At 33.0% G+C, this 20,962-nt stretch overlaps 2 protein-coding genes across 5 annotated transcripts in view; both read right to left on the reverse strand.

Moving 5' to 3' along the window:
• Positions 1-218: 218 nt before the first annotated feature.
• LOC123715879 (zinc finger C2HC domain-containing protein 1C-like) lies at positions 219-16,451 on the reverse strand. Of its 3 annotated transcripts, XM_045671221.1 has the most exons (12): positions 16,119-16,451; positions 12,001-12,021; positions 6,355-6,507; positions 5,380-5,601; positions 4,345-4,434; positions 3,999-4,162; positions 3,362-3,449; positions 3,141-3,188; positions 2,692-2,712; positions 2,328-2,543; positions 1,532-1,691; positions 219-1,301 (listed from the first exon to the last, which is right to left on the reverse strand). In XM_045671221.1, the coding sequence occupies exons 1-12, from the start codon at positions 16,155-16,157 to the stop codon at positions 1,138-1,140; spliced, it is 1,386 nt and encodes a 461-aa protein (XP_045527177.1). In that variant the 5' UTR covers positions 16,158-16,451; the 3' UTR covers positions 219-1,137. The 3 variants fall into 3 exon arrangements, with proteins under 3 accessions (XP_045527177.1, XP_045527179.1, XP_045527178.1); XM_045671223.1 differs by lacking the exon at positions 2,692-2,712 and having other exon boundaries at positions 16,119-16,450; XM_045671222.1 differs by lacking the exon at positions 12,001-12,021 and having other exon boundaries at positions 16,119-16,448.
• Positions 16,452-17,561: 1,110 nt separating this feature from the next.
• The window catches only part of LOC123716703, a 42,137-nt gene continuing 38,736 nt past the window's right edge, over positions 17,562-20,962 (reverse strand). For both annotated transcript variants that reach the window (XM_045672562.1, XM_045672563.1), the window contains 2 exons: positions 20,060-20,233; positions 17,562-19,210 (listed from right to left, as the gene is read on the reverse strand). In XM_045672562.1, the coding sequence (XP_045528518.1) occupies positions 18,999-19,210; positions 20,060-20,233 (386 nt within the window). In that variant the 3' untranslated portion in view covers positions 17,562-18,998. The remainder of the gene's footprint in view (positions 19,211-20,059; positions 20,234-20,962) is intronic.

The raw sequence follows: 20,962 nt of genomic DNA on the forward strand, positions 1-20,962 counted from the left end.
TGAGTGTAGAACCAGCCCTACAGTCCCCGCGTCAAGGTGAGGCGTAAGCGCATTTTCACCTTTTTTAAAAAAAACATGTTTAATTCTTCACAAAGTTTTCGCGTTATTTCGTTTAAACATATAAATCTTTCCTCTTTATAACATTAGTAAAGATAAAAAGATATGTATCTTTTACGGAGTAGATTTTACCGTTTAGTATAGTTAAATTAAAATACCTGTTATAATTAAAAACAATTATATTTCCAAAATGGCATTGTTAACATTTCAAAAGCGTTTTGTACAATTAATGTTTAGACTTGCAATTTCATAAATCAATGTCACCATCTTATCTCATTCGTAACTAAACCTAAAGTATTTTTGAAATCAGTTACATTGCGTAGCTAAAAATCCGTGTTAGAATCAGATAAGTTACTGGCGCATTATTTTTTATTATTCAATTTTATTTATAGGTTAAGAATCCCTTCAATTTTATCACGTTATTTCACAGTTAGTCAAATATTTAAAAAAAAACAAGTACATCAAAGTTTGAAAAGCAAATGACAAGTCCGTATGTGTATAATGTATAGCTATTTCAATTGTTCTAGTATCAAAATTGATACGAAAACCGACACAACCTGCATGATAAAACAAACACTAAAGTAACTATTAAACGCAGTGAGCAATACAAAAAATAAGCTATAATGAGCCGCAGAAATAGATCTTCCCAACAAGACGTACATTCTATTGATATCGTATGCTTGCTCCCGTCAATTCGCATTTGGACTTATTATATCGTAAAATGACTTCACTAAGTAAAATAATATAAATGTAAACACTATTTGGATTATTAATTCTATGAATAGGAAAATGTCATAAGAATATTTTAACATGACCAGTAATTAATTAAAATTTTGGATAAGTTTACTTTATATATGTAAATCTACTCTAAAATACTGTATACGCTCTATAAAAAAAAACGTAGATTTCGCTGAAATTCTAATTTATTCACGAGCCGATTAGATATATTATTTGATGAACTATTGTAAGCTTTAACCAATTCTGTAGGACAAAATCTTCAACTTTGCTAATTTTGGATTAGATATATCACAATAAGCTTACATAAAATTTAGTCGATTAAATCTGTAATTCACGAGCAGGTTACCTACGCCGGGCGGCCGGTTTGGATTTGTTAAATTGGAAGTTGGCACATTTCGGAATGTGTCGTTCGGCAGCTCCTTGGTTAAAACGACGGTTGCAGTGAGGGCACTGGACGTAGTCCGGGTTTTCTGAGGGAGGCGGGGGCGGCAGGTCGCTAAGTTTTCCTGTAACAGGCGTAAATAACTTTATGTCCGGAGTGAAACGCGCCAACTTATACATTTTGATAACATTCCAGCAACCGAGCCTAGCTCAAAATGGTGATACAAAAATATCTCAATGTTTTTCATAAATTCCACATTTGTCATAATGTAGGCTGTACTAATCGATACGCCTTGTAGAAACAAAGGCTTACGTCAAAGTTTAAGAAACATATACACTACAGTATGAAACTCACCACCAGCGCTTAGATGCGCCTGCACTTGTTTTGCGGCGCGAATAGCTTGGATGAACTCTTCGTGTTTCTGGCGCCAGTTGCCGTTTAAAGATTTGCTTACTTTCGTCGAGCTGGTTGTGCCCTTGCGGAGCTTTCCTATGAAGGGCTCAGCTTCTGTGCCCTGAAGTAAATTAGTTTTAACGTATAACCACAATATCTAACGTGTCGAGCTACGACTTACATAAGAATGTTTTAAAATGTATTATGGGTAACTACTTGTCATGAATCGTGAGGCATAAGAAGTATTTCCTCAATACCTAAACTTTTTGCCGTGTCTCGTAATGAATAGCAGTTATTACTTACAAATATAAAAATTCATTCGATATTAATATCATATCATTCCGGAATTATAAATTTATAACACCGATTTTCTTTACTAATCCGTGAGTTATAGTTTGCCTGTACCTCAAGAGCTGAGTTGGCCTAGTGGCTTTAGCGTGCGACGCTCATCCCTGAGGTCGTAGGTTCGATCCTCGGCTGTGCACCAGTGGAGTGTCTTTCTATGCGCGCATTTAACATTAGCTCGAACGGTGAAGGAAAACATCGTGAGGAAACCGGCTTGCCTTAGACCCAAAAAGTCGACGGCGTGCATCACGCACAGGAGGCCGATCACCTACTTGCCTATTCAATTTACAAATGATCATGAAACAGATGCAGAAATCTGAGGCCCAGACCTAAAAAGGTTGTAGTGCCATTGATTTATTTTTTTTGTATCTCAAGAGAGCGTATTTAAAAACTGTTGTTCAAATATATATACCGCAAGGCGATGTTTAAGCACGTCAAAAGGTTTGCGCTTCTTGGTGTGAGTCTTCCGGCAAATGTCTTGATGCCGAGCGAGGCGGTCAGGCGCAAAGTGGCGCCCACACACCGCACACGCGTCTCCTTCCGCTCCCGACCCGGCCGGCCCACTCTTACTCGCTGACGTTACGCTTGCTCTGGGCTTCCTCACGCCACTAGATGCCCTTGGTGGACTCTGCGGTAAATAGCAACAAAAACAATAAATATAAAAGCAATATATTTTACGAATGTTTATTATCACAATTCCTTCAAAACATAAACTGTTGTAGGTTGAGATGTCTTGCATAATTAAATACATAATATATGTGAATAAAAATATTTACCGGTGTAGTTCTTTTTGGCACCTGAAATAAATAAAAAAAAGTTACAAAATAAAATTTGAAAGATTAGTAACATTTATAATTTATTAAATTTCCTTGAACATATTATTAAAGTTTATATTTTTTATGAGAGACAAATTTTGCAGAACTCCTCTCTATAGCACTCAAAAAGAAGATCTTCATTGAGTGTATGAACCCGCACGCTCCTTAAATAGGGACCCGGGCAGAACAAAGGACCAGACGGCTGCCACCAACTAGGTGGACTGACGACATCTTCAAGGAGACCGGCTCCCAGTTGATACAGATAGGCCAGTGTAGGGCGTAGAGGAGGGAAATGGAGGAGGCCGTCCCGAACATTTGGTCCATACTAAACGAAGAGTCATGATGATGATGAACATTTTTTATAGGGAATCGAATGGGAAACAATATATGTATAATATTAATTTACTTACGGGATTTGCTCTCTGCATGACCCCTCGGGGCTTGCTTTCTGTTGCCTGCTGAAATCACGCCATTGATTTATACATTAAAAAATAATTCATTCAATATTTACAAGAATTTGGCATTATTTACAAATTTGCACGTCATATATTGGAACGTCAAATAGGTTCAAATAATTTTGACACTTAATTCAGAAAGGTTTCATTCATATGACACATCAAAATTTTCTTACCACATTTTCATTTGTTGTTCTCTTTGGCGGAATACTACTATTTTTAGGCACGACTTTGTTTGCTTTTATTGAGGTTGGAGCTGGAGCTCTGTGGACAGAGAAAATATACTATGCATTAAGTGTACAAATGCATAATCTAAAATAAAAATGTGTGCGTGTACACACCAGTGAAACTTCTTTATGACCTTATTTTTCGAAAAATGGTCTACTATATGCACTTTACAGAAATTGGTTAAATATAGTTAAATTAGATAAAGTTTAAGAAAAGGCTTTTATTATTATAGACATGAATATAATTATTTCATTACCTTATTACTAAGATTTTTACAGAATTTCATTAATTGTAATAGAATGATTACTATAATTGTTATCGTTATTATGTATTTTTGTTATTAATGGCTTCGAATCCCTTCGAATTAACCGTGGTAGGGATAAGAAAAAGATGGCGCATAACGTAACTATGTGAAGCGTAACCAAAAAATGTGACGGTAAATTTTTTTCACTTCAAATTTTTTTTTACATTAGAATGAAATTTAGATCTTAGGTAATTTTGATAAATTAAATTTGTTCAGTCATCACCTACTTCTCATATAAATTTAACATGGCTTTTTTGGCAAGTGTATACAGTTACCCATACTTTTTGACAATCCTCCTTGTGTCCACGTCGTCGGTACGGGGAGTTTCCGGCGCAAGCGCATAGGGAAATGTTTCATTTTCCAGTAAATCGTGCTTATTATTGTTCTCTGTTTTTCCACCATCTATCTCATCACTTGAAATCGGATCTTCGCCGTTATGTTTTGTCTATTGAAATAGTTATAATTAATAACTATTCTACTTGTCATGAATTGTTTTGTTATTAAAAATATCATACAACAAGGAGCGACTAATAAAAAAATATACAGTATTTTGCGCAATTAATAAAGTTCCGCCTTTAATATACGACCTGAAGATTTTTAAAATAGAAAAAAACAATCAAAGCTTACCAATTTTGTAACAGTATTGAGATCGACTTCATGATTGTGGTTGAGATCGCCCGAGCCATTAATCATAATATTGTTTTTCACACTTTGAACCTGAAATTTATTTAAACGTGTAGTACATATCCTACAATTCTTAATTTATGATTTTTATTGCTTATTCAATGTAAATAATACAATAGAAATTCTAAAATTTTGTATATGAATGTAATGTCATGATGGAACCCAAATGCGATGGGAGAAGGGCCTTAACAAAACAGGAGTCTCGCTGATTCGTGCTGCTTGTATAAAATCATAACTTTTTATCATTAATTGTATTTCATTTAGAAGAAACTCAAAGGCTCTTTTTATATGATTGTCTTCACTAACATTATAAAGAGGAACGATTTGAAAAAAAAAACTTTCACCATTCTAACCCTACGTTATATTTAATTTAATATTTAAAAAAAATCTAAAAAATTTAATTTGAAAATTTATTATAAGACTGTTTACCGAGATAAGCTTTAGGCTATAGAAAGCCATTCTACAAGTCGTCAATTTACTAGACGAAGCTTATATTCCCTTTAACAAACTATAAATAGGGGGAGATAAAATATGAAACATTTCCTATAGGGTTGTGTATATTAAACACATGTTCTTTTAATTTCTTTGTAATAAACAGTGATGGTTTCCCTGGGTGTCATTAGTATAAAGCGGTAAACCGCAGTACTGCTCGCATCGGAAAAACTTGTGGCTAAACCTGTAACACATCACAATAGGCTCCCGCAAGGTTGACTACAATGTCAACGGAAATCTTCGGTTACATGTAAAGAAGCTGTAGTTAGAAATTACGACTTCAATAACAACCTGTTCATAATACATTTTGCAAAATGTTTTTACGGTCTTGAGAAATTAATACTGAATAAATTGGAACACTTTCGCGGACAACGTAAAATAGGTTGTACTGTAGCTTCACCTGTACAGGTGGCAGACCGGTTATTCCACTTAATATTTACGGGTATTGGTTTACAGAAAAAATATATTCTCAGGGAGAATCCATACCTGGGTCATCTGTTTTTTGACGCTATGGGAACTAATTGTGCCATGTGTTCGCACTGACGTTTCCTTTTTCACCGCGAGCCTGGAAGTCGTGTTAGCGATCTTCGTATAGCCATTGGGTATAGCTTTCCTTGGCTGTGCTCTCTCAGTATTGTGGATCGGCTGAAGGGGATAACTCTTGTCGATACCCGCTTTGGTTCGGCGTTCTTCGAACATTTGACGAACCTGTTGATAATTAGGAAATATTTAATTTAATTGTATACAATTTAAAAAGCAAGGAATCGTAATGATTAAGAGTATAACTCGTCATTTTTTAAGCATGACCATAGATGGTTCGGGTATTATAAAATACTCTAATACATTTACTTAGGTTTAGGATTTTTGAAGTGAAACCTCTTTATCGGCGTTGGAAAAAAATTACCGTCACATTTTTCGGTTACGCGTCACAGATTCGAAGCCATTAATAACAAAAATATATAATAGCGATAACAATGACAGTAATCATTCTATTGAAATTAATGAAATTCTGTAATAATCTTAGTAGTAATAATTGTATTATTTGTATTCATGTCTATAATATACTGCAACTTTATTTAACCAATTTCTGTAAAGTTGCAAAGAAGTTTCACTTCTTACGTGTGTACACTAGTACACGCACACATTTTACAATATTTATTTTATAAGTATATAGGAAAGGATCAAATAGGGATATTTCAACATTTGATGCTGCCACTTACCCGACAATTTCTTTTAAATGAATTCGTTTGTTCCATAATCGGTGATAGTCCTGTTTGAGTGCTATTGTAAAATGGCTGGCTACTTATTAGCTTTCGTTTAAGGCCTATTGTTTATTTAATGAAAGCAATGCTAACCTAGTGGTTAAGTATATAATTATCTTAAGAGCTTAAAGGAAGAAAGAAGAAAACTGTCTTTCTTCTAGACCTAGACCAGAATTAGGATTGAGAATGTAAATAGTACCTTTCCGGGTGGATGTGTTGGAGGTGGATTGGTGGGGGTGGTTCCATTGCTCGGTGAATGACGCACTCTATCCAACGCTTTTGCCTGTTGAGCCTCGTATAACGATGCTATTTTCATCTCCTTTTCTTGTAGCTGCTTTTGTTGAAAACGTGCCTGAAAGGTTGTGAAAAGTGTTTTTAGTTCATAATTAGTTCCAGGAACTTTATGTAATTGTGACCTTTCTACCGCCTTTAAAAAAATAAGGAAAAGGAAGCCTGAGTGAGCCTTTTAGGTAGTGATCGAGATTTGCAATAGAGGTCGACTCCTACGCATCGCTGCGCATGACAACCTGTCTACCGCCCGCGTTCATTGTATTCGATCGGTTCAATTATTAATTAAACAGGTTTTGATTGGTCTTCCATTTATCCTTCCAAAAATATTGACCCATGGGTTTTTAATTGTCCTTATCTAATCAGCCCTATACTGTGTCCCTTGCCCTTTCAATGACACCCTAAAACTATTCTTAATTTGAGATAGATATATTATTAATAAATTATAGATGTAGTATTCAAATGTTGTATATAGTATTGCTACGTATTTCTCAATTAATCAATAAAAAACGCGTTTCATTGCATTGGTGTATATTCTACAATATTTCATTAGTAAATGTTGAAATCTGGATAAATCACGTCATAGATTTTCCAACGTCATAAAACATATAAACAAAAAAATCCTTAGTCTCGCTCCAAATAAAAAAGTTTTTAACACAAAATAAGTTGCATAAAAGTTAATATTCTACTCATAGAATATTTTATGTGAGAAAAATACTGATAAGTTGATTTCATTACTCGGCTGTCGTCGTGTGAATAGGCCTACAGGTTCTATGGATAATTAACGGCTCTAACTAACCACACGACTCTACGGTCACAGTCCGCATTACATATCATTTATGGGATTTAATTCTTTACACGTTAATTATACCTGATTAGGGATTGTGATGGAAACGGTGACTTTATCCCAAAACTATCACGACACTACGTAATTTAATACCAGCAATAATTAGAAACTTCTTTAACCAAATATACATATATAGAAGTAACATAAATTATTGTTACTAGTTATAGAAACCTCCCTTTAAGAAAAAAGTATGCTTGTGGTGGGGATCCCACTCATGTGAAGTTGAATTATGATCTCACAAATGAAAAGTTCTTGTTTAATTGTAAACTAGGGATATATAGTCGTTTGTTTTATTCAGAAATTCAATTTTTACACATTTAAAGTCTTAGACGATTAAGTACAACCATGAATATGTTATACATTCTAATAATTTTATTTTTTTTAGAATTCGAAGCATAACCATATAAGATGCATTTCAAATAACGTATATTTTAAGCGAAATAGACATTGTTTCGCGTTGTTATGCTCAAACAGCTGATCTTCTTTATTTTATAATAATCACGGAACAAATACTGCCCCAAACAATACAAACGCAGAAATATATGAATCATATGCCAGTGTAAATTATCATTTGTCACTTGTGGATGGATAATCGATAAAATAGTTTTACACGTGGTTACATTTAGTAAAATAAAACCACAAGCCAATTGAAACAAAATACATCTCAGTAGAATATACACGTTAGAGTAGGGAAAGTAATTAACTCACTGGAAAGACTAACCGTAATAAGAACCGTTAATTATAACTATCAAAACTAACTACTAACTGTAATGAACAACACACAATTTCAAACGTAAAAGTCTCAATCTATAAGAAAATTGAAATTTTTTCTTGAAGGCTTTTATGTTAAAAATTTAAAAAAAAAAAAATTGATTCCGAAAACGCGAACCGTTTCTATAGGGTAGCATAGCAAAACGTTCGATGTGTGTGGGTGTGTTAGTTACATAGGGCTAAGTATAAAAACAGACTAAATGAATTTCACTTGCGCAGCTATGCTGCTTAACCAAAATGCTTAACCAAATCCAACAGATTTGCACCTTAATATAAACAGACGACACTATAATAAATGGATGCAGATTCAATTACAGGCTGACAGCTAAGAGAGATCAAATGTGACATATAACTGATATTAAACTTTTATATTGTTTATGATGTCGTAATTACCGTATGTACGTATACGACGTACGTCAAGGCAGTCTCGTGAACATACCATTTATGGCAGGTTCGCAATCAATGAGTCATCTGTCATTGATCTCACTGCATATAGAAACTGGTTTCACTAGATAGACAATCGCTATTTGATAACTCAAGAATAGCAGTTCCGGCTTTTGTCAAGCTATAAGTGGAATCTAGCTATCATGTTAAAATGACGACAACAAAATACTTATGAAAATATATTATAAAAAGGATATACACATGGGAAAATTACATGAGAATTTAACTTACGATCCAGATCCATGCAACATCCTCACAATCGAGTTGCATGGGTCCGCCAAGCATCCACGAATATTCAATGTAAATATATAAATAGAAATTAAGGAGGAATATATCAAAGAAAATGAAAACAACAATAATATTAAATAATTAATAATGCAAGGTTAGACTCGTTTTAATCTACGGGGTTGCTGATAATGTCCATCGAGACTTTTTTTATTAAAAATGTATTGTAAGCCCGACATATTCTGGTAACAGGACCATTAAACAATAGGCACAAACGTGAGACAGGCGTGTAAAATGGATATTTGTTTCTAGTTAAAAGATATGTTGATTAAGATTTAGCTTTCCAGCTATAAATACCTAATTATAGCTAGGAACTTAGACTTTCCTGAATCGCCTTATGGCCGTGTATGGAGGTGGATACGATTATTAGTAATCTTGATAAATGCTTACACCACATGCCAGGATTGCTTCAGTGGGATCGATATTCTAACTAACTCTTACGAGTAAATGCATTCCCTCCACCTGCGCAGGAAGCTTTGTAGAGCTTTCCTGCCATTTAAAATAGGTTGGTTAACTAACAATGTCATTGACTGTTATTATTTATGTTATCGAATATTTTACAGAACTTCCCGTTTCGAACAGGAAAATATAGAACGTTCGTTTGAACATTTGATTCGGCCTATATATAGCTTCATATGTTTAAAAACATTGGTCACAATTCGCAAGTAGTTTTGTATTCACTCTGTGAGTCACGAGGCCGTATGTTAAACTTGAGATGTGATGTAACACTCGCCTACGGGCGCTGACTAACTTTGCATTACTTGGTTGTACAGTATAATTAAGTTTTACTTGCGATTATATTTTTAACAATATTAAGGGGAGCTGGAGAAATTTACAAAAGGGTTTAAATTTGTGTTCATTTACATTAATATTATACAACGTATTTAGAAAACCCGCCTAAGTCCTTACATTGTATATCTAACAAAGTGTGTTGTATAAATAAACTTTCCATGAAATATACCATTGTTCCTTTTAAGTCAAGGCCAATGACGAATGTATCCTAGTACATATATAAAGCGTCCGTTGTACTTATATAAATGAAGGTAAGTTTGGTGATATAAATAGGATCATTATTAGTATTTTATTATTGTCGTTAAAAGCTTTTATTTATGTATTATTTAATAACATTACTTTGTGGCCTGCGTCGTTCAGCTTATCAAGCCCGTGTTAACAGATATTTACATTTATTTAAAAGAATAAATGATCACAATCTCACCTTCGGTTCTGGTAAGGTAAGCCAGCCATTTCTAATATCAAAAGAATCACAGGTTTCTAAATTCACTGATGAAAATGTTTTGTCAGCACCTAGACTCCAGATACCTGGATCCCACCAATTCACATTATCAAATGAACTAGAGTGCTTGTTCATAACTTGTCAGTTTAGGCAGCTGATAGCAAACTACTCTTCAAGTTATTTTTCTAAAAGCTTTTCCTACAAGCTTAAAAGCTTTAAGACAAAGTATATTTTACAAAATACAGAGTAAGTCAAGTGTCACGGAGTGCAATAACGAATGCCGCGAACGTTAAGCTCATTTTAAGGCTTTGTTTGTCTCTTGTTCCCATGCAACAGAACACGTGGAAACCAATGTCATATTCCCACCATGAATAAGCCATGACCTCTCAAAGAACAGTTAACTTGACCCTGTTATTGGATATTGTTTTTACTTTTAAAGTTTGCACAGTTATATTCAATGAAAGATTTTATCAAACGGATTGTAATGTGATCTTTTTTGGATATAAACAATTCTTTTTCTTGTTCTGACATTCGATTGGAGTATTTGCAGACACTGCGTGACACAAATTAATGTATCAAATTCATGAACAATCTCAATATTATTTATAAGAATTAGATTAAATACAACTAATATTTTTGTTATATAGTTGTTACTAAAACTAGGCATTGCATGTTTCGTTATCCTTTTAGGTCACCGTGTTATTATGCTAATATGCAAAGGGTCATCCGTAGTCAGGTGATTTATTATTCCAATAGTTATATTAAATGTAATGTAAATGTAAATTGGAAAATATCCCGTCCTACCTCAAAGTTCAAATAGTCGTTTAGGGTAACGTCACAAGAATTGTTGTACAGTATTTATAAACCTGACCAAACATAAATACAGTTAATTTGCGAGTGTTGCAGAAAAATCGTATTATTTGTACAAGAATGTAAAATGTAAAAATATTTTTTACAAATTCACCTATTGTATATTCATAAAGTTGAAGTCTAATTTGCGTTTTCATTTCGCAATTTCAACGGTGCATCCTTACTTTCTAACTTTCGAATGACTTGGCCTTTGGCACGTCTTCTGAGAGATGAGCTCTAAATAAATGGTCTTAGATGCTCTATTGGCTCGTCTTTAAGCTAAATACAAATCTATAAACGTACAACTCAGTTGACTGATTACTTCCTAGTGTGACGAAGTGACGTAAGCACTTTCGTTGATTTGGTCGGAAACCAGCACCAAATTTGTATTTACATTGCACTTACAGTACACTTACCTAGCTTACTTTTCGAATATGGAAACTTGTAAGATACTTTCAATTTGTTCTCGTTGTCGTTTTATCTTTATAATACCGACGGTCATATGACTCGAAACTTATTTTATTCAAAGCATATTCGACATAATACATGAGAGACCATGGACCTTGAGAACAAAGAAATTATGCATTTTTTTAAACCCATCTAAACAACACCGAGGTTCTGTAATGCGACCACACTCATCCGTTTCTATTAAGTTACTCGTTACGCTTAGTAACCTTTATATATGTTTATCACATCTTATATTACATATTTTTACGAATTATGTTAGGAATAAAATCTGAATCCAAGCACATAAGATTATTTGTAAGAACATATGCGTCGTGTATTCGTCCAAATATTGTTATTTATTATTCAAGTCAATCGAAATAATAAATAACAATCACTTTTTATGATGGACGTTTTAAGAGCTTGTCTTAATTAAAAAAGGAATAATTTCATAATCACAAGGATTTTTACATGTTTAAAAAAAACTATTAATGGACTATTTCAAAACAATATAATTTCAAATTGGCTAAATAACTCGTGACAGAGCCTTTAGGAAATTCATTTACCTAATTGATATGCTATTGGAACAGCAATCGGAGCAATCAATTTGTTAGGATGGAGCCAAGCCGTTTATACCTGATATAATAGATCAAATATTTTTATAAAGATTAAAGATATCTTACCAATCGCTTAGTTCTTTCTATCTGTAAATGAAAAGCATTGTTACAGGAATGTCGAGGACAGGATCATAAATAAGGAAATTAATATGGGGAAACAAAAGCTAGTTTCTCATGTTAAACGTCATTTATACAGATCCTATTAATTATAGAGCCTTAACTGATTCAGTAAACTTACATACATTACATTACCAATATTGAGTTCGATTCAAGACGTCTCGAAGGCACACCAAGAAAGCTCATTTTAGGAAATATCATATCTCGAACAATCTAACATAGACCATATAAATGTCGCTAAAAGCTCATGTGTTAGAGAAATAAACAAGCATATAGTAACACATATATGATAAGAATATAATGATATACTTCATTGGTCTCATTATGTAGTAAATTGTATCACGCGTAACACAGCTGTGAGCCATCTAGACTAGGGCAATAATTAGACCTGATCTTTGTACATTTTTCATTTCAATAATTTCCGCAAACTATGTAATTAAAATTTTACATATTAATATACAATGAATGAATTTAATTAAGACAAACTTGTGATCTATTAAATGAAATAAGCTTAATTTAAATATATTCTAATTGTAATCTTACAATGTTCAGTAAGATTACAATTTCTTGATAAGGCCCGATCAAAAATCAAGTCTCCAGACTTTCGTCGTTTAAGAAAATGTCGATCAATACGTCTAAGGATAAAATACAATTAAATACGGCTCTATAGCTTTCGCTACATTATTGATTCAAGTGCATTTCTCGCATTCCTCAATTAGTCAGAGCAAAGTGCTACTCCGTATCTTTGGATATGATGAATGTACTTATATTTCCATAAAATGGCTGATAAATAAACAATACTTTGCTGTAATATATCATGTTAAGTATCAGTTTAAAAATGCGCATCTATTTTGTTGCTATGCCGATCAAAAATTAAAAATAATATATGAAAAGACGCGCGACCTTTGCCTAACTTTTTATATACGAGGACTTGTTTTGCGATTAAACCAAATATGTGACTAGTGTGGGTTGAAGTTGCAATTTTAGGATATCTTGAAAATCACATCGCTGTTACAAATACACCTACGGAGTACATAAGTACATATAAGGAAATAGATAATAATATATTAACTACAAAGACTTTTATACATGTTTCCTGCGCTATATTTCAAGGGCAAGATGCTTAAATTTTTAAAGGCAAAGTACCTATATAGAGTAGGCGAATATTTGGACCATAGATTTGACACCGATTGGAAATAATTCAACATTCAACAATTCTTTGACATTATTTTATATTCTTAATCCGACATTGTAAAAAATTATATGACATTTGCATGCCTGTTTATATATGGCTGATCGATCGATCTAACCACTGTACCACTCTTGGCCAATAAACGATTATTAATATTATTATTACAAGAAATCTGTAGATAAATTCTGTGTATAAATTGAAGATCCCTAAATCTACATAGAAGTACTTGATAGAGTTCTCTCCACGAGCGAAAATAGAGTTCCTCTTTGAACTGTATTTGCAGACCAAATAACGCTGTAACTAACCATTTTGCTCTTTTCTCCACGTCTGCGACACCTATTATTGCTAGCTACATAACAATCTTTTTAAAAGAATAAAAAGCGGTATCAGTTTGGCGTGCATTATTTCACGAATGAGGTCATTTACACAAGTCATATTTTTGTGTCAACGTTACCACACATGCCGCACCTCATAAGCTCAGTCAGCGATTAAGTAACCTACAGTTATAAATTACCAAGTTTACCGTAATTTAGGGTTTGGCCTGAAATTAAACTTTGTAGTATTAAGTACATTAAAAATGCCAGAGTTGATTTGTTATGTATGTCATTGTCGAAATGAAAACTCATTTGCCAATGAAGACATTAATTTTATCAAATATTTCGTAGTATTAAGAATACTATTCAAAGGATCGTCAATAGTTGAATCTCAATGTTCGTGATTTTATTAAGTATAGCATACGCAGTGATTGTCATATTTATCCTTCAAATCAAATTCATGTTCATTCGATGTAACGAAGGTTTTTGCTAAGAATGCCGATGAATTCCCATTCCAGCATTATCATTGCTTCTTATAATTAAGTAAATTTGGTAGAAAAGAGATATTCTAATATTACGTACGTATACTTAACTTAACTGTAAACTGGAAATTACTACCTATGAACCTGAGATTGGACGCATTTAGACTTTTTGTGATTTGATCATTAAATAAATGGTTGAGAGGTACTCGAGATACAAGACTCTTTTAATTTCTAAACGCTTTTAATTTCATTCGCAGTTATAACATTTAGGTTTTGTTTGTCTTGAACGCGATTAAGATTAAAAGCTTAATTAAATGTGTCAAAGATTCACAAAAATAATTTTTTACGCCAAGGAAGTACGGTACAAGCTTAGGTGAAAATCTTTTCCAACCGAAGTTACAAGTATTGGAATCAACAGGATATTTTTCAGTAGTGACCTGAATTACAATATATGAATAAAACACTGTCATAGTATCGACCCAGTTGTAATGGGGCAGCATGACACGACAACTCGTCCTATATCAATAGTTAATTTCTTTTTTTAGTCATATTGTGTAACATACACTCTTGTCTTTGGTTTTCGTAAATATTCAAATAAAACCTCATTTACGTCTATCGATTATTATATAAAACTGAACAGACGTTTGGCCACAATCCGACCTGATGTTAAGTATGATGCGGCCTATTAAAGGGGCCTGTCCACGAACTGCCGCTTAGATGAACCCATATTATACTGTCTAGGAAAGATGGCAAGGAGTTCCACACCTGTGCTGGTTTTACAAGAAACGATCATTCGAATTGTGCAGTGCGGACCTGGGGTAAACCCCTTCGTTATTGACATGAGATAAATCTCCAGTTCTTGTGAGTGGGATGTCAATGAGAGCGGTGTTTGAATATAAACGCCATTTATTTTTCCATACTGTGTATAACTGATGGTGTGTTTTCTATAACAATGGGGAATGATTGTATGAGGCAGATTCTGAGGTCCCAACAGTATGTCTAATCTTATCTTACGTCATACGTTCGAACCCCTACGTGTACCAAGAAATATTCATGTGTATGTGGATTTAATAACCTTGTAAAATGAAGAAAAAAATAAGGTATATATCTTAAATAAAATTAAGATCTTCGATGTTTACATAATACCCAATAACCCAAATCTGTAGCCAAAATGTTGCATGACACTAAAGTTGCAAGTGCGCTATCAGCATTAAATTGCTTTTCGTCGAGATTGTACAGTAACATACGGTCATTGCCTTTCCGTCATAGTTGCATTGCAGTTGCTTTTAACTTACAAATATCCACGTTTTATCTTCTTATTTATTTTGTGAAGTTTTAATAATTGTGTACATCACAAAAAGCGATTTTTAGTTATTATAATAAATAATAATAATAAAACGTGAAATCTGTAACAGGATAGAATGCATATTTATCAAGTAATAGTGGACTTATTATATATTTTATGGTATCTTGGTCCTGGGAACCATTTACGTCTCTCGAAATTAAGTAATAATAGTATTACGATTCCATTTAACAACCAAATGAATGAAATGACCGAGGTCAAGGTTCGCGAAATGCTCCATATTTCTATTTCTCTCGCACTTGGAATAAAGCTGTGATGTACAATAAAGCCAGATGTAAGTTTGCGTCAATCTAACGAACTCGGTTCAAAAAATAACCGTTAATGATTCATTTGTTTTTTGGTTTACATTACAGTATGGCAGATAATCTTCACTGGCCTAATGAAAACATATAGAAAACATTACAGAGAAAAATATTTAACCTAAAAATAATATGCCAAATTAGAAATGGCTGAGTATTATTGGGTAGACAACGAGAATTTATATTAGTAAATACAGAAGCTAATTGTTTATGTTTTTATTAATGGTGTTACTGGCTCAATACTTGTACATGTAAATTCTTCGGAATATATAGATAGGAAACTAAATAAAATTACCACTATCAAAAACGTCTACAAAAAATGATTGCTTATAAAATTTAATTTATAAAAAGGAAATAATGACACTAATCTTTTAAAATAAATGTAATATTGGCTCTTTTAAATTATACCTAACATACCTGCATTTGCAACAAACGCGAGCCTCCAGACTTCTCCATGTTCTGTATTTTGGTAATTGTAAATACTAACAAACGCCTGGTAAATGAACAAAAAAACTTTAATAATAATATTCCATAAATAACACGAAAACACGCGATTTATCCAAACAAATATTTGTTTACAAATTTTGACTAGACACTTCAAAATTGACGACTTGTTTAGAGACGATAGAAATGTAAATGTGGAACAAACTTTTTTGATATAAAACGCGACCGTAAACGATCAGTCACACCGATTAAACAAGGATAATATTGCAAGCACTCGCTGGTCGCCAAGCGACTCTTGCACGATATCAGTCTACCAAACCACAACTCATACTATACAGACTACAGAGCTCTGTGCTTAGCAGTGCACGGTCGGTACACAAGATGGCGCTACTTGTTCATGGCAAATATAAAGTTAGTTCTTCGTAGTTTTAAGGCTCTAATTTTCGAGTCGAGTTTCATCACTCGACCACCCTTGAGACTTTAAGACTTATGCTTAAATAACCACGGAGAGGAAAGGTATAACGGACGGGTAATTTTAATAAAAAATCTATAGCACAAAGGCCTTTATTTTATAAAAAAGATACATATAAACATCCAATATGTGAACGCCACTAGTGCCGTTTGGAACACGCAACACATCTGCTACGCACAGCTACCTACGCGATTTTCATTAGACCACATAGACATGCGACTATATTTCCAAATAAACAAGTATATAGCAAGCAGGTCAAAAAGTAAGACCGCAATTAAAAAAACATTGTAAATATATTGCACGAAACAAAACAATTAATAAGCCAATTGGTTGCTTACTAGTATATAAAATGTACGTAACAACCAAACAACAAAAATACCCCTTTTTATATGAAAAATTTTGTTAATTCGTCGCTGTCCCGCCATTCATTTGTAATATAAGTTACAATTTCTTTCTCTATAATCAGTTGACACAGGATACAGTTGGTACATCCTTAGTAAAACTGCCGAGAGTTTAACCTTAACAAAAGCTAAAAAAATATAGTCGCATTGTATATATACATATTGATCTGATATCTATGAACGATCGATGTATCGGTTTGGTTCAATTTAATAAGATAAAAATATCTTCGTTATTTAATAACATAGTTATAAATAATCTGATATATATAGTAACATTTACAAACATAATTCTTTCATTTTATTTTTGATACGTTACACAAAATATATATTTTTAATATAAAATATTGCAAGCTTTCGTATAAAAATATCATTATAATTAGCATATGACGAGACCAGCGTCTTGTTTGGAAAAAATAAATTTATTATATATTTCATACTTGTAAAATAGAAAAATATACATTTAAAGTTGTTGTTGTAAGTTGATGACCAAGCGAAGTGTGCAAAAAGACAGTTTATGTAATATATTTGAAAACGTGTAATATTTTTGTAATACCATTTGGATACAATACACAGATTATCATTACACAAAATTTAAAAACGATTATTTGCTATAAAATTTACATAAAATTACATTGCAGAATTATAAATTATAATTATTTACGCCTTTTTTAATATACTTGACAATAAAATTAAATAAAAACAAAATTAAGGCATAAAAATTGGTTAAACGAATTAGACAACTATGTTTATTAGCCAGATTTTTTATTTATTTTTGATAGAATAATTCTGCAATATAAGAATTCGCAGGAGGAGGAGGAGGATTCACGCAGGTGCTACACGTTATGCAGGATACAGGTCACATACGAAAGGCAGTCTTTGGGTAGGTCGGAACATTTTAGCCACTAGATATTATTTATTCCTTTCAATAATACTAACTACACACCTATCTTAAAAATTGGATAAAGGCCTAACAATTCCGTGTATTTGTTGGTCCTAGTTTTAAGGCCTAAACCGAACTAGGTTTATTATCCAGTATTTTAGGTCACAATTTTGTAGAATTTTTTGAAGACCTCATGGGTTATGGAGTTAATAAATAACTACCACATATATACTACATCCTAACACCGATTTTTACTTACATGTAAAATATTTTTTTACTACTGTTTTAAATGGTGTATACGGGGATCAAGCATGTCACCTATTCTATAAAAATAAAAAAATACGGATACAATGCAATTTATCTTTTGTTACATTTGAATATTTAAATTCATCGGGATTATAAGATTTCTTACCCTGGTTACGTGGCTTATAAAAAATCCAAAAAGTTCAGAGAAATTTGCTGAACACCAAATAATAGTTACACATTACAAATTGTATAAAAAGGAAGATAGTTAAAAACATATGGCAATATAAATGGTATAAAATATGCTTAAATAGGAGACTATAGTGCTCGGAGTTCTATGCTATTCTAAGTTTGCCTATTGTAGGCTGTAGAGTAAAGTAAACTATCGTCTAAACACATATCTATGACACCGTAACTATAGAGCATGCAACTAGTATTGAAAAATCAATCAATATTGTGTCATTAATATTCACTCGTGTTTATTACCCTAAAAGGTACAAAAGTCATAAGACGCTTCCACAATTTCGTCATAGATTTCTTTTAATAATTGGCACATCAGTTTCAAGTTTTCTGATCAGCACATTGAGCAATTACGAAAAAAAATATGAATTTAAACTTATGTATCATGTGTCAAATATGAAAAAAAAAAGTTTTCATTTTACCTTAAGTCGAACATACCAAAAAATTATCTAACTTCACAAAATCATTAGTTTTACGTCATAATTTTCGGATACAAAAAAAAAATTCTTAATACATTCCACATTCAGTTAAGGTAGAACTCATCGCTCTTTACACTGCAACCTTTAAGACCGAACAAATAGGGTTTTGTTTGAACCTAAAATCATTATATATTTCCTTTACATCATAAAATCTCCGCAATCAACGTTGAAATCCCAATCATCAGAGACAGTAGCACTGTCATCGTATTCAGCAAGTGCTTGATCATACGCTGAGGCCTCGTAAGCTGTCACTCCGTCCAGCATGGAGCAAGCTTCTGAGACGTTGGAGTAGTGCATAATGGGCATCGCGTGAAGAGCAAAATCCTCACCGTCCTGGGACCAAGTCAATCCTGCAATTTTAGTAAGATAAGTCACTACATACATACACTACAAGTAATAAAAAATAAATAAAATATGTTTATTATGGAACATAAGATACAGGTATCACTTATTCCAAGTCATTAAATTTGTATCGCAGGCATTCCTCCTCATCACCAAAGTAGACAGAGGGTGTAGGCCGAGAGAAAAAGACGGCGTAAAAAACTTTCGGTACTTTTTTAAAATATCAAATCATCAAACATTACTTATTTTAAAACAAATATCAAATTAATTAGAAGTAGCCTGTCTAGCACTAGTCCCAGGCCCTTTTATCAACTAGATAATCGTTAACTTTGTAGTAAGCCTTTTTACACAGATTTTATTTAATACATTTCTTAAATTTATTAAAAGGCAGAGATAAAAGAGCCTCTGGGATTTTATTAAAGAAAACATACACAAGCTAGTCGCTTGTGTAGCTTGTAGTTTTTATATGTACAACACTGGATAGATGTTTGCGCGCAATTCAATTTAATGTTGAGAGAGATGCGGCCGTATTAGAGAGTACATCTGTCCAGGAGGTTCCTATTTATCCGCCTTAGAATGATTGAGTGAATATTGACATAACGAGAATCATAAAACTTGACTTTGACGTAACGCTTAATGCATACCACAGTAATTCAAGGAAAAAGTTTATTATTAATATGAAACAAGCACATCGTTGTATGTTGTTCTTAGTAGTCCATAAGTTTCAGATTATATGAAATGCCTCTTGCTGCCATGATGGTAAGTCTCATGAAGATGGTTTACTAAATAAAGTTTATTGCAGTATGTGTGGCTTTATGAAAAATATTTTAATGCCATATTTAATATGTGTTGCTTACTTCCACTCCATACACCATTGGGCAACGTGACCCAACCCCATCCCTGGCCCCAGGCGAGCTCGTTATTCAACTGCCCAGCCAATGGCACCTGTCGCTTGATGACCGCAACTAGTCCACGACCGTCAAGAGCTCCAAACGCATTGCCACCATTACCACTGTACAACTCCGGTGTTGCTGAAACACAATTTAATTTAGTCCGAAGGACATGGTAAATAATAGGGTGTGATATTAACAAAAGTTTACTTTTCATAGTCTATAAACAATTTTTTTTTGTGTTACATTGATATTTTTTTATGGAAATTACGAAAATAATCTCCTGTCAATACCATCGCAAATCAATTGCAAGACAAAATTGCTAGTCAAAATTATGTAGGCGCTTAGTGGTTTAGGTGTAGAATATGTAAAATAGAGAGAGAGAGCAAACTAATTTTATACTATATTGTAAAGATAACTTCATAAGGTTTCTAACTTCTATAAGGAGCAAAAAGGAAAAACCTGTATCATGAATACCTTTATTGTTCCCATGTCATACATTATGTTAGTATTAAAGTGCGTCTTTTATATGAGATTATATTGTTAGCGTATGAAACGTGTCTCAGAACTAGGCCCGATAATGTAACCCGTCAAAGGAACAACTGATCCACTAACACCGCATTACTGAGTAAGATGTTTCTGTTTTTGAGTAAACCGGCATAGAATATATTGCCTTTCAATAAACACATACTTCTGTAGTGTAGCTAAGGATTAAAGTAAAATTTTATTCTGTGTAGAATATTGTCAGTTAGAATCTGTATGTGTGATATTATAGTTTTAGAGAGAGACAAAAACATGATGAATTTTTTCATGTCTCTCAATCAAGTCAAGTCTGAGTGAAGAGTTCAAACATTAAATTACGATACTGAT

This window comes from Pieris brassicae, chromosome 11 (genome assembly GCF_905147105.1).
Source record: "Pieris brassicae chromosome 11, ilPieBrab1.1, whole genome shotgun sequence".
NCBI classification, from domain to species: Eukaryota; Metazoa; Arthropoda; class Insecta; order Lepidoptera; family Pieridae; genus Pieris; species Pieris brassicae.